At 40.0% G+C, this 14879-nt stretch overlaps 1 protein-coding gene across 1 annotated transcript; it reads right to left on the bottom strand.

Annotated features, from left to right (window-relative positions):
• Positions 1–8567: 8567 nt before the first annotated feature.
• Positions 8568–11633, bottom strand: LOC103696846 (stearoyl-[acyl-carrier-protein] 9-desaturase, chloroplastic-like). Its single transcript, XM_088723092.1, has 3 exons — positions 11474–11633; positions 9725–10221; positions 8568–9266 (listed from the first exon to the last, which is right to left on the bottom strand). Exons 2-3 carry the CDS (start codon positions 9770–9772, stop codon positions 8703–8705), a joined length of 612 nt encoding a protein of 203 aa, XP_088579218.1. The 5' UTR covers positions 9773–10221; positions 11474–11633; the 3' UTR covers positions 8568–8702.
• Between the last annotated feature and the right edge of the window lie 3246 nt (positions 11634–14879).

The raw sequence follows: 14879 nt of genomic DNA, 5'->3' as shown, positions 1-14879 counted from the left end.
CAAGGCATCTTAATGTGATATCATCAATATGCAGCCGAACAGTTTAAACTAATAATATGTAATCTTTATTTCATTAACTAACTTAACTTACAATGTCTCATAATTATAACATTAATCTAAGATAAAGTATCAATTTAATAAACTCTAATCTAAGATAACTTATCTCATAGTTCTTCTAGTTGCTCTTCCATATTGAAACCCTGGTAGACTAGTTCTCTAAATTTGTAAAAAAATAAAAAAAATCATATAACAAGCTAAACAACCCAGTAAGCAATGATCACTTAGCTAAATAAATCAGGCAATTAGATAGATAATAATTTATAGAAAATAAGCACACAATATAATATACGAATCGAATCCTTCTTAAAATATTAAATGCCATTCATGCATTCATATTCTTTCAAATACTTAATTTATCTTATCGATCCTGAGCTATGACCACATGATTTCTATGGTAGGGTCATACACCGACTAATCTTCTTGCAGTGAACTGCGTATCATCTTCCAGCAAAGTCCTTCAAGACCATTGGTTTGTTGGTAGTATGTCACTAATCATCTTGGACACGGGTTTCAGGACAAATCATGTGCCAACGTATTAGCCCAAATTAGGAGGTGCTCAATATAGCTAGGTCAAAATGTATATAGTTCTAGAATTCATATTCGAGTTCTAAAATCATGAGGTGTCAAAATCAATCAATCAAATCCATAATAAGATCATATATCATCATAACCTTCCAAAATAATATATTGCATAATAATATGCTATGTATCAAATTCATGCATCATGAATAATACCACTCAAATGTCATGAATATAGTGATTTAATGATTGTTGATAAACTCAGAAAAAGTCATACATTACTTACCATGTGATCGTAATCCAATTAATAGATCTAATTAATCACGAAAATTCTTCTTACAACTTAATATTCCAAAATTATACTTTTCATTAGAATTTCATCATAATATTATAAAAATAAAAATTTTAAATTCCAACACTCTCACAAGGCTATCCAAGCAAGAGTATCTGACATCTCGGTCTATCTGATCAAAGTAAAATTCATTGAATCATGCTCGGACAAGGGCACAAATAGTTTAACAAAGATCGGAGTGATCAAATCTGACAGTATTTGGCAGGGGCCAGGGTAGGACTAACATGTCGTCCGACGATCCTAGATTAGGATTCTTCATCAAGATCAACTCAAAATAACTATGAAAAGTTTCTACTGGATCCAACTACGTACCCTAGAGAGAGTAGAGCGAGAAAATCTAGTAAAGAGAGAAAGGATGGAGAGGAGAGTGAATCTTAGTCTGAGTTCAATCAGGATATGGGTTTCGCTGTTAATGGCATGATCAACCTAGATAGATTAACATGTCTCGTCATGAATGAAGAGAGAGAAACTTTATAGAGAGAGAAAGTATGGGAAGAGAGAGAAAAGAGAGAGAAAGAAAGCTTATCTCCCTAACCAAAGAAGAGGAAGAGAATGGGTGTGGTTGTAGGTGGTGCCTGGGATCAGGGACCCGTGGCCGGCCAACCAGCAGCTGGCGGCGACTAGCAGCCAGTAGCACTAAAAGCAAGAAAAAACCAGGGATCCCGTCTTGAACTATAAAACCAATGCATCCCAATGATGGGAACCCTGGCCACGGCTGCAAACCATCGAGGAACTAGGCGAAGACTCGGCAATAAGACCCGGCAGCATTACTGGCCGGAAAGAACGAACAAAATTGGGAAAATCCAAAGGAAACAGAGAAAAATAGAGCACCTGTTCTTCTTAGCCAAATTCCGGCTATCACCGGTTGGAAACAAACCTCCAAAGGTCGCGGAAGAGGGAGATAAGGGTTATCCAAAGATTTCCAGGCGATTACCTAGCTTTCCAGTGGCGGCACGAACATCTACCAGCAATCAGAGAGGCAGTCGAGGAAATTCGGCGATGGGCTTCGATCAGAGGCCTAGATTCTTTGGCGGGGGAAAGATAGGATGAGGAGGAGCTCTAAATAGAGCTCGGGGAGGAAGATGATTCCCATCAAGAGTCCTCTTCTCTCCAGGCATGTGTGCGGCACGTGTCGATTTTTTTTTTCTTTTTGGGCTAAAAAGGGTTGGGCCGATCAAGTGGACCGAGCGTAGTCCAACGGGTTTTACACACACAGACACGCACGCACATAGAGACGCACACCCACACACATAAATATACGCACACACACGTACACGCATGCACGCAAGCATGCATGCAAACATGCACGCAGATACACCTGCACACTCACCCACACACACAAGACATACATACACACAAAGACATGCACCTGCGCATGCAAGCATGCACGCATGCACACAGCCACACAAGCGGCAGTTAATGCGTATTATGCAGTTAATTCATTAATTAGCACCGGCAGTTAATGCGTATTATTAGACTTGGGCATCGGGCCGTGCCGGGCCGGCCCGACCCGGGCCCACCAGGCCACGGGTCTAAACGGGCCGTGCCTGGCCCGGCCCGCTTCGTTAGCGGGCCGTGCTGGGCGCGGCCCGCTCCGCGGAAAACCGAAGCCCGGCCCGGCCCCAGGCCCGTCGATTGGCGGGCCGGGCCCGGCACGACACGAGACGGGCCGTGCCAGGCACGGCCCGTCTCGGGCGCAAACGGGCCGTGCCAGGCACGGCCCGCAACGACTCCAAACGGGCCGTGCCTGGCACGGCCCGTCTGGAGAGGGGGGGAGAAAATAGCCGTTTCCAACGGCTATTTTGGGTTTTTTTTCCAAAATGCCCCTCCCAACAGTCCAAAAACGGCTAAATTGAGGGGTATTTTGGGAAATTTTTTTTTTGACTCCTATAAATACCCCTTTCCTTCCTCATTCTCACCACACCAAACCAACTATTCTCTTCTTCTCTACTACTATTATTTCTCTCTTCTAAAGTGCTCTTCCAGCAATTTAATTTTTAGTTTGCATTTAGCAAGTGTTCAAGTGCTACACAAGAGGAGGTTCCTGTTGAGAAGAGAAGGTCACTCCTGTTGAGAGCACAAGAGGAAGCTCAGAATCTCGGCTCTGCCTCTGCCCTCTGACCCTCTACTCAATTCCTCCTTGTGGTTAGTTTTTATTTTTTGAATTCATCAATTTAGATATGTCATCTTTTGAGGAAAGTCATTTTGGCATTCCTCCTGTTTCTGAGGGAGAAGAAACTAATCCCTAACCCCATGTTCCTAGTTCCTCTAGAACTAGTGAACCGAGTGGAGATCAAACCTCTTCTCGTAAGAGGACTAGTGCTGTATGGAATGAATTTGATAGAGTTATGGTTGATGGAGTCTGGAAAGCAAAATGTAAAAAATGTGCGAAACTTTATAGTTATAGTAGTAGTGGGGGAACATGCCATTTAAAAAGACATCAAGAGAGTCATAGGATGCATGATTCTCATGCTCAAACTCAAAGTACCCATACAAGGGGGATTACTTGTAGGTAATTTTGCATATAATCAAGAAAATCAAAGAAAAGCACTTGTAAAATGGATAGTTAAGGATGAATTACCTTTTAGTTTATGTGAATCTTTTAATTTTGAAGAATATGTTCAATTAAACCTACAACCTGCTTACAAAAGAACTAGTAGGCGTACATTTAGAAGAGTAGATATGACTAACTTTTTAGCAATGAGACAAAGTTTAATTGAAACACTCTCTACTTTAAATGTAAAAATTTCATTAATTTCTGATATTTGGTCAGCATCTGTAGGTAGTAATTGTTTTATTGCCATTACTGCTCATTATATTGATAATGATTGGCAATTAAATAAACGTATTCTTGCTTTTCGTGCTTTTGATTTTCCACATTCTGGACAACAAATTTCAAATGTCATTTATCAAACTGCATGTTCATATAATATTAATGATAAAATTATGTCTATTACTTTTGATAATGCATCTAATAATAATTCTGCTGTTATATTATTAAAGGACTCATTGCATCCCATGTTAAATGGAAATTTATTGCATATTAGATGTGCATGTCATATCTTAAATCTTTCTATTCAAGCTGGCATGGGCATGATTCAAGATGTGATTTCAAAAATTAGAAATGCAGTTTCTTTTATTCATGCTTCAAGATCAAGACTTCAAGAATTTAAGAAACTATGTATAAATCATGGTAAACGTTTTAAAAAATTTAAACCTGATGTAATTACTCGTTGGAACTCAACATATAGCATGATACATGATGCATACCCATATAAAAACTTATTAAGTGCATATATTAATGATCGTGGATTAGGCTTTACATTGACTGAAACTGATTGGAATAAAGAAAAAATTTTGGAAGATTTTTTGCTTAGTTTTTATAATGCTACCAATGTTCTTTCTGGTATTTATTATCCAACTTCATGTTCATTTTTTTACAACAAGCATATATAATTAGTCAAAAATTTGCAGAACATACATATGATGATGTTTTAATGCCTATTATTGAACAAATGGAATCTAAATGGAATGAGTATTGGGACAAGATATGTCCTATGCATAACTTAGCTGCTGTATTTGATCCAAGAGTTAAATTGAATGGCGTGCTAATTTTACTTGATGCATACTGTGAAAATATGATTCAAGATCCTAAACCTGCTAAAATTGAGGTAAAACAACTTCTTTATGATATTTATGCTATATATGATGAAAAAATTCGTGGATCTAGATTCTCCGTACAAAGCTCTATTTCTTCTTCTAGTAGTTCTCGTTCGTCATCTATTTTTTCATTCATTGCACAGAAAAAACACACACATGCTTCAAGTTTATCTTCATCTTCTTCATCTTTAAGTAGTGAACTAGAATTTTATTTATGAAATGATCTTCAGTCTGCATATGATGAAAATCAAATAGAGAGTCTAGATGTATTATCTTGGTGGAAGAGTGTTAAAAATCAATATCCTGTTATGTCTGCAATTGCACGCAATATTTTAGCTGTGTCGATGTCCACGGTAGCATCGGAATCCGCTTTTAGTGCAGGTCGGCGGGTTCTTGACGAAAAGAGAAGTAGGATGACTGGCGAAATGGTTGAAATGCTTCTCTGCTTCAAAGATTGGTTGGATGCTGAGGCAAGACTTCAAGATAAAGGTGGACATAATACAACATCCTCTGATGATGATGATACAAACACTACTGAATAGTGAATACTGATTCACTGAATCATTGATGATTAGTAAGATTTCTTAATTTTTTATAATTATACAATTTTATTTTTTTAATTGTTAAAGTGAGTCATCTCTATTTTTTCTCCCTTCTTATTGTATTCTGGAGGTCAGACCAAAGTCCAAACCTCCCTTCATGTACCATTTTGATTTAAATTAATAAACTGGTAGGGGTCTATGCCAAACCCCCCACCATTAAGGTGGCTTTATATTAATAAATTCTTAGTTTTCAATATTTATTAATTTATTAAAAAAAATTATGAAGCATTTTTTTAATGGAGACGGGCCGGGCCTGGCTCGCGGGCCGTGCCCGGCCCAGGCCCTTATGGGCCGTGCCGGGCTGGCCCGTGGGCCGTGCCGTGCTTGGCCCGTGGGCCAAGCAGCGGGCCGTGCCAGCCCAGGCCCTAATGGGCCGTGCCGGGCTCGGCCCGCGGGCCAGAAAAGTGTGACCCAGCACGGCCCCCTTGAATGGGTCGTGCCAGGCACGGCCCGGTACTGTAGCAAGTGGGTTGTGCCAGGCACGGCCCGCTTCGTGCCGGGCCGTGCCGGGCCATGGGCGGCCCGGCCCAGTGCCCAAGTCTACGTATTATGCACATCGAGAGCTCATTTTAAGTTAGATTTTGTTAGTAGTTTTTTCCTTGTTTGGACTAACCATTTCTTGGAACACTCTTGTAATTGTAATATTTAAGTCACCTTTTTAAACCAAGTACTCATGTAATCCTTATCTTTTCGCACATGGCATCAGGTGAGATCATGCATTGAACCAACTACATACTCTCGGGAATTCTTATTGATGATAATAGGAGAGAGTGTTTTTTTTTCTCCGATTGAATAAATCATATGACGTTACCAAAATTTAAATAGACGTCCAAAAGGCTCGTCGCTTAAAAAAGATCAACCATATTTCTTGATAACCAACCTAAAAGGGCTGTTCTTTTTGAAAACATTTTTTGTTTCTCTCCCTTCATATCCGCCAACATACCATTATCCAGACTTGAATTGCCCTAATGACCCAAATTTCTTAGCCCAGTTGTCCCAAAATGCTCCACGGGACCCAAAAGTTTCATCGAAAAAGATCCTTATAACGAATAATAAATGACCTTAATACAAGTTTAAGCATGAAAATACAATGAAGATTTGTATAGCTAGTGGATCAATTTTAAAGGACATTGTTGATAAATCAACTATAATATAATTTCTCTCAAGAATTCGTGCCCAGATCAAGCCGTGTTCTAGCTCGAGCTTTGGGCTAGGCCTAGGCCAAGTCTAGAATTGATGTCATCCTAGCCTAAAATTTATTCAGACTCTATTTTTAGACCCAAGCCCGACCTAAAAAGTCGGTGCTTGGTGCAAGATCCGATCTGAAGCTGCATGGTTCGGGTGAGGACTTTTAACTTACGAATGGCATGGGCTTTCTCCGCCAAGGAGATCACTCATTACACCTTTCGGATGTAATGAAGTCGACTTTTACTATAGGAAAAGGGGGCAATGCCGACATGTACATGCCGATGCTAGGTAGAAGCGTCGGTAATTTTAGCTCCGATGCTAAAATTTGCCGACGCTTCTAAGTAGCGTCGGCAAGGATGAAACTAAGATAATGCTTACGCTTCTTAGCATCATCCAAAGTAAATTGTAAGACGACGCTTCTAAGCATTGTTGGAAGCCAAGGAGGGAAAGAAGCAGATGACGCTTAAATACATCGCCGGAATCCTACTCACTAAACCTCCCACTTAACACTAACTTTCCCCTTAAACACTAATCTAAGATGATGCTTATAAGTATCGTCAAAAGCCAAAGGCTGCACGGCTTGGGCCAGACGATGCTTAAAAGCATCGTCGGAATCCAATGGTCCAAGAGACCTAAGATGATGCTCAACTACATCATCGGAGGCCAGGTCCCCCTATAAAATGCCCAGGCCAAGGCAATAGAAACCCTAGCGTGGGTCAGAGATAGAGAGGGAGTGCATACCACCAGCAGCCCCATGCTCTAAAGAACATCGGATGGATTAGCGTGGGGGAGCAGCGGTTGGCAGCCCTGCTTGGCGTATATCTCCACCGCCGCCCGAACCAGATCTGCCATCGTGTTCTCCGACGACATCACCACGAGCACCAACCCCACACTCCATTGATCTCTGGCCTTCAAGGGAGCTTCAGGTGGTTCTCCAGTAGCTGCGTTGGCGTTGCCCGGTCGGAGGCCCCCTACAGCAAGCCGTGGAAGGAGAAGGATCGCCGCACAGCCGCAAGGCCCCGAGACCTCATGGCGGCTCCAGGATGGTGCAGAAGCGGCCACCGCCGGTGCAAGAGCAAGAAGAGAAAATGGAATCAAAGGCGAAGGTTGGACTTGAGGTTGGGGTTGGGGTTGGGGTTAGGGGATGGTATAATTTCTAATTTGTAAATGGAACGGAACTGTAGGTTTTGTGGTTAAAGAAACTTCTGATTCTTAAAGATAATTTGTAATATACTTCCTATTGTAATTTGTAAAAGAAACACCATATAAATTGGGCATCTATTGTTTCCGATTAAATATACTGGTTAAAGATGAAGTAAGGGAAGATCATAGCTTTTATGGTTATAATTGTTACGTAGCTATTGGATGGTAGCACTTAGATGAGATTATATGTTCTTTTGTTGCAACATCTCATTGATGGTGTTTGGTGATGCTACTCGGATAATAGGAATCATATTTTCGGGTTTGAATTTTCTAAGCTTTTAAGCGTCGACAATGGCTCGACGCTTATAAGTGTCGGAAATGGCCCGATGCCTATAAGCATCATCAAAGGCCGGCGCTTATAAGCATCGACAATGGCAAAGGCCGATGCTAATAAGTAACGGCAAAGCGTCCGTCATTGCTGATGCTTTCTAGAAATATCGGTAAACAAAATTTTCTTGCTCACATTATTGATGCTTTTGTGATATTATAGAAAGTGGTAGCAATAAAATTACTGTTGCCTATAAGCGTCGGCATATGCATTAAAAAGTATCAAATAAAAGATTTTTTTTTTTTTAGTGTTTTCCGGCTCTTTCGTTATGGAGGTAGATCTTTCCCACCATAAGTATGCCTTTCCGACATTTTCTGCCCTCGGTTCAGCTTTCCCCGGGCCCTGCCCTCAGCTTGCCTCGGGCCCCAGCCACAGTGCCAATTAAATTCAAAAAACTCCTCTTAAATGGCATCACTTATTAGAAGCTATGACAATTTAATTCACTTGGCCCACCCACCATTCCATTGAATTCTGTCTACCAAACGGACCCACCACCATATTCAATGCTATCTTAGACGGTGGAAGAGCTTTTTGGTAGTCATGAAAGCTCTCTTCGGCAATGAAGGCTCTCTTGCACCCCATTTATTTCTGCTAAGGTTGTCTCCTTTCCCAGACCAAAACAAAGGAAAACAAAAATGAATATAAAACCCGAAGAGAGAGTGAGAGAGAGAAGAAATTTTTATTGCCCTTAATTAAGATACAGTCATACGCTGGGGCATGCCACACAACTACGTACTATTACAAGAAGCATGCAAGAAAGAAAGATGAGCCCTCAAGAGCACTGCTCAATCTACACCAGAACAGACCTGTTGAAGATCCAGCTAAAAGGAACCATGTGGGATTGCTTGACTTTCCTCTCCTGAGCTCTCTCGTCCATCCTCCTAATCCTCTGAGCAAGGCCGCACACGTAATCCTGCGCCCTTCTTCCCTCTCCCGACAAGCCTGTGAGTTCCTCCACATTCCATCTCTTCACAAAGAATTCCACTATGTCTCCATAATCCTTGGTTGTGTAAACACCAATCCTCTGGGCTACAGAGGAGTAGTGGTCGAACAGGTTGTCATCCTGGCCATCAAACATCAGAAGAGCAGGCATGGTGATTCTCTTTTTCATCATATCGCCGAGGGCCAACATGGTCGTGTCTGGATCGATCTCGAATAATTTTTCGATGATCTTGGTGTATGCCGCCTCGTGACGCTTCTCGTCTGCGGCGATCAGGCCGCATATTTTCGCCAGCAGTATGTCACCATGGTCTTTGGCATGCTTTGCTGTGTTCCCATGAGAGATGAAGGTTGCCCTTTCTTGGAAGGAAGTGTAGATAAAACCCCGATATGGGTCGTTCTCTGCAGGCAAAATCTAAGCAAAGAGGAAAAGAGGGTAACAGGTGAGAAACACATATATTATTGCAGAACAAATGAACTTATATATATATCACCATGTCAAACCCATTAGAAACCTACCCTCGATCAAGCTGAGCCAACTTGGACCGAGTCCCGTCTGGTTGGTTTAAGTTGTCATATCGAACAGTTGCTAGACATTCCTAAGTGGCACATAAAGTTGCAATTTAAAAGCATATTATTTCATCCCATCAATACACACTATCTACGTGTTGAATGGCATGTCAAGTATATGTATCTGAATTTTCTGATGCAACTATTCCTTATCTATCTATCTATATAGCCAGTTCATAATTTTTTGATTAGGTTAATCAGTCTGGGCTAGGATTCACTAGGCAGAAGTTGCACCCATCCTTGTTGAAGGCCAATATTGATACGTATACCAACTTCAGCTTGAAGCAAGATACTGAAACTTACCATCCCGGAGCCAATCAGGTACTGTATGGTCTTCTCTATCTGCCTCATATCCAGTCTCCCACTCAAGTAGAGATACTTGTTAAGGATATCTCCATGACGGTTCTCCTCGGCCGACCACTTCCTCGTCCACCTGGCCCACGAGCTCAGGCTGGACCCCGTCTCGTCTCGAACGCCGTCGAATGTGTTGATACGTTGGCAGGGCCTCTTCGGTGATCAAGTTGCCGACTAAGCACACGTAGTAGTCATCCGGGATCTCCGCTGCCCGCTCCCTCATCTCCTTCACGCCGTGGAAGAAGCCTTCGGCTGAGGGATCCGGCAAGAAGTCCTGCGGTTGCCACGAGCTCTCGACGGGCTTCAGGAGTGTCAAGATGTTGTCCTCCACCCATTCCTCTAATGACTTGAAGATCTCCAGCTTTTCTGGATGCATGGAGTGAGTGACCTCCTTGATCTCTATTTTAAGGGCACTCAGCTGCTTCGCCATGTCATCGTTTATCTCCCTATCATGACAAAAAATATAGTACCTGTAACTATCGAGCCCATGCCTAATATGATGAATAGAAATAAAGAGAAGAATAGAGAAGAAAAGAAAATGCCATCGATGGATCCCTTATGGATCCATGTTGAAATCTAACATTAACACAGATGAAAATAATGAACAGCAATAGCAGCAGAAAAAAGGAGAAAGACAACTAATGATAATAATCTCAGATTTTTATCATTTGAGGGCCGGGTGGGGGTTGTGTGAAGGGATCTAAGAATTATTTATTAATCCATATTAATAAATAATTACCACACGTATGAAAAAAATAGTAGCAACATGTGCAGGTGACATGTACTGGCCAATTAGTCTGGTGCATCATCACAATCATAACCATCTGATCTTGTCTTCACTATTCAAGACGAGCAAACGTTTACCACCTACTTTTATTGTTCTAATCCTTTGCCAATCATTAATAAGATTATACTTCTACGCTTAGGCCCGTTTAGCAGAGCTTTTGGAGAGCTAGAAAACACTTTTTGGCCCTTAAAAAGTACTTTATAATGAAATAGGAGTGTTTGGTAGAAAAATTAGAAAGCTGTTTTAGCTTTGTGAGAAAACTAAAATAGCTTTCTGGTTGAAGCTTCTCTGAAAAAATACTTTTAGGCCCCGTCAGAAAGCTGTTTTGAGCTATAAAATTTTTCTTTTTAGACCAAAATACCCATGATAAAATATAATAATTATAAAAAATGTCCCATACAAATTTTATACTATAAATATAATATTATATCATAATACATTGATATGTTATTTTAAATAATTTAATATTATATTATATTATTATGCTATAGCATATAATATTATATTACTATATTATAACAATATTATATTATATTACAATAATATTATATTATATCATATCTTTATGTATTAATACATATTATATTTTATTATGCTCTCTTGTATAATATTATGCAATGTCTTTTTTGGTTATTGTGTGATACCAAAAGTACTTTCTCAGTTTGTTTACCAAACACATATTAAAGTTTCACGGTATTTTAGAAATATAGTTATCAAACAGTAAATAGCTTTTTATAAAAGCTCTATTTCAAAAAGCTCTACTGCTCATAGCTCTGCCAAACAGAGTCTTAGTCGCTGCCAGATTTTTCTGGATATAATCAACAAAATTATGGAGGAAAGGAAATTGCAACAGAAACAAATGGTAAAATAAAAGGATCCTTTTTCAGATAATGAAAATTTAGGGAGCTAACCTGCGCTTGGAAGGTGGGGAGAGGGTCATGAGGATCGTTGAATATTTTGTTTTGCGAGCCCCAAAACGCAGAGAGGAGGAGAAACAAGAAGGGTTATACGGTGGGAAAAAGAGCCTCAGTGCCATCTTCTTTGAACAGGAGGAGAAGTGTAGATGAGGATACCACATAGCAATAAGGTGCCTTATTTATAGAGGCACTAGCAGGGTAGTTGGCACAGCAACGTATCTGGCACAGTGATTTAGAAATTTTGAAAAAAAAAAAAAGGGTAGTTGGCCGGCACATTGAGTGCAGGGGCGGCCCAATGCATTTGGGGGCCAAAGGCGAACTCACTAATAAAGACTTTTTTTTAAAAAAAAATGATAAAATTTTTTATAACTATAAAATATTTTTAAAATTTTATTTAAAAATAATTTGTCTAGCTAGTTTTTTGAGATGCAAAATTACCAATCAAATTTTTGCACTTAAGATTTATTAAAATACTATTTTAGGCATTAGATACTCCAAGAGAAGATGTAGCATTAGCCACATTTTCCATACCTCGGTGTTGCTCTGTGTTGCCCCATGGCAGACCAAAATGATCGGCATATTGGTTTTTCTTCCTCTAGAACTTCCAAGAGCAATGGGAGAATTTGGAGTCTGCAATAGCATAAAATTCGTGCATTATTACCTTTGCACAAGCTTACTAAGATGATGAGAATATGAGTAAGACAGATCAAGGATTTACTAATGTATTGTTACGAAAGTAACGTAACAATGCAAAAAAATCAAAGCATGTTACTAGATAGGCTAGCAGTCTGGTTGGCCAAAAAGCTAGGAATAACAAAGACTATAGAAAAGAAGGATAGAGAATAGCTTCGAGGAAAAGAAGAATAATGGTGTCTAGTTCAATTTACTTATATTCTTAATTTAAAAGAATTAAGAATACATAAAAAAATCCTCCTAGCAAATATTAGTGGTAATTTTGGTATTATATGGCCACTGATCCTAGATTTCAATAGCATACCAAATATCTTACTCATAAATATTCAAAAATCTTTAATTATCGGAACATGACATACCAAACGTAGTGATCTTAAATTACTGAAGATAAAATTATCTTAGGATAAAGATCACTAGTGATCTTAGATTACCACAGTAATCCTATTTGGTCACCAAACACCACCTTTGTGGTAGTGATGTGATTGTCTGTGCTACTCAACTCTTGCTAAATTTTTTTATGCAGCTGGGGAAAGGAATCCTTCCCCCTAACTTAATAACTACAAAATAAAGGATACAAAAGATACAAGGAGAAATAAGGCAATAGAGCCTAAAGGGTTGCAAAGAATTAGATTTGTCTTCAATCTAGAGTGTGACATTTACGCTGCAGAGTTCTGTATCACTGTGGATAGCTGCCACATCATCTATCTGGGAGACGGACGACTCTCATTTGCCCTGAAAGCATATCTAGGCACCGTATATCATGCCTACAAAAAGTTCCAAGGCATGTTCCTAAGATTAATGAGAGCTGCCGATCTTCGAGAAGGATGATGTGGTGGTTATCCATGATGATACGGCACTCCGCGGTACAAAAGCCACACCCTAGATCCCATTCCGCAAAGATTAGTCCACAACTAAAAGTTAGGCAATTCTCTCGAAAGCATGGAAACAGATTGATGACTTCTTTTGCAATAACATTCTATATATAGTTTCTTTCTGACCACACCAACCAACCAAAAGTTAGTAATAGTTGGTCCCAAGCTTTGCACAAGGACGGTGAATTTTCTTGAGATGTCAGGAAAGTTAAATGGGTTTGCCTCCTACTTTAATGGTTACATAACGTGTTCACGAAGAATTACTTCTTTTAGCAGGTAGTGCATGTAGAAGAGGGGGAGAAGACTTTACTTCGTTCATATATAAATGAAGTTAGCAAAAAGATTCAACAATATTCTCATCATCAAATTGTTTTCTTAGTATGAATACTACTTGTTACCACTACCTAATATTTTATTCGTCAACATTTAAATTTTCACCTCAATATAGCTAGTCTATTTGGTTCATCCGCATGCAGGCTAGGTTCGGGGACATCAACCGTAGTTACCATTGCCTTTGCAAGAGAATACATAATTACCAGTGAATTTTTCTGCAAGCTACCTGACCGTCCCAAAAGTTTCCTCTAATTTATCGACAACGACCATGATGAAACATCGATGAGAGCACAACTTTGATCTTTCTAGCCTCTTGAGTGTATAATATAGCTAGCTTCCCACCATGGTTAAAGACAGATAAATCTCTCTCTCCCTTCAAATTCGTTGACCTTCTTCAGTCTTCAGCTTTCTTAGGCTTTCAGGTCTCAGCTGCCACCAATTGAACTCAACAAACTCTTAAATGCGATCAGTTATGAGAAGTCAAGATACTTCACTATTCCCACCCATCATGGCTTTCAATAACCTATTCGTCTCTCTTAATGATGGCATGCAAGATTTTGACATCTCTTGTTAAGTCTAGGTTTGAATCTGGGGCTTGTCAGCCATGAGACGTCCCTTTTAGGCCACGTCCAATCTTTAAAACTGGACAGGCAGGCCATGCTTTCCTCTCCTCTGCACTAAATATTAGAAATATTATATAGATTGTAATATGATGGTAATTTAATTTACAGGTTTGAATGGTTACGTGTACAATAATATAGTAAGTAAGTTGTATTGAATTAAAAATCCTCAAAGTAGTTATAACTTTATATAGTTACAACTACAAATAGATAACCACCTATTTGAATTTAAATCAAACACCTCTTCAAAAACATTACAGTTAGAAAAGGCAGTTATTTACAATCATTTAAACTCTATAAATAGGAGTGCAGGCTTTAAGGAAAAATATATATATATATTTATTGTTTTTTAAACCTCCCAGTTTTAATATATGGTTTGGTGAGAGTTCTACAGAAAATCTTCAGAATTGCTATCTGCAAATTTGTGACTTTATTGTATTCTAGAGGCACTACAGGAAAAGTCGGTTTTACCGACGCTTTTCTGCCGACGCTTTTTAGAAGCGTCGGCAATTTTTGGTCTAGCATCAAAATTTGCAGGCACTTGCAAAAAGCGTCGGCAATAGACGACGCTAATAAGCGTCGGTGTAGTCACCGGCCTAAGACGACGCTAAAAAGCGTCGTCGGAGCCTATTTTGACGCTAATATGATCTCTTCTCTCTCCGTCGAAGCGCTTTCAAAAGGTGATCCCCCCTCCCTAACCCCCTCCAGATTCAAGAAGCAAAACAGCTCCGGCGATGATGTCTTCGCCCGCCTCTTCGCCGCCTCTTGGATCCCGACTCCGCCCCTCTCTCCCCCGAACCGCAGATCCTCAAGTCCCGCCTCGTCGCCGGCGAGACCCTCTACGGCCTCTTCCTCCTGAGCTCCTCCCCGACCCTCGCCGGC

Source organism: Phoenix dactylifera, chromosome 6, assembly GCF_051530095.1.
Source record: "Phoenix dactylifera cultivar Ajwa chromosome 6, Ajwa_hap1_PhDact_Kaust_v1.1, whole genome shotgun sequence".
NCBI lineage: Eukaryota > Viridiplantae > Streptophyta > Magnoliopsida > Arecales > Arecaceae > Phoenix > Phoenix dactylifera.
This window is presented reverse-complemented; position numbering and strand designations above follow the sequence as displayed.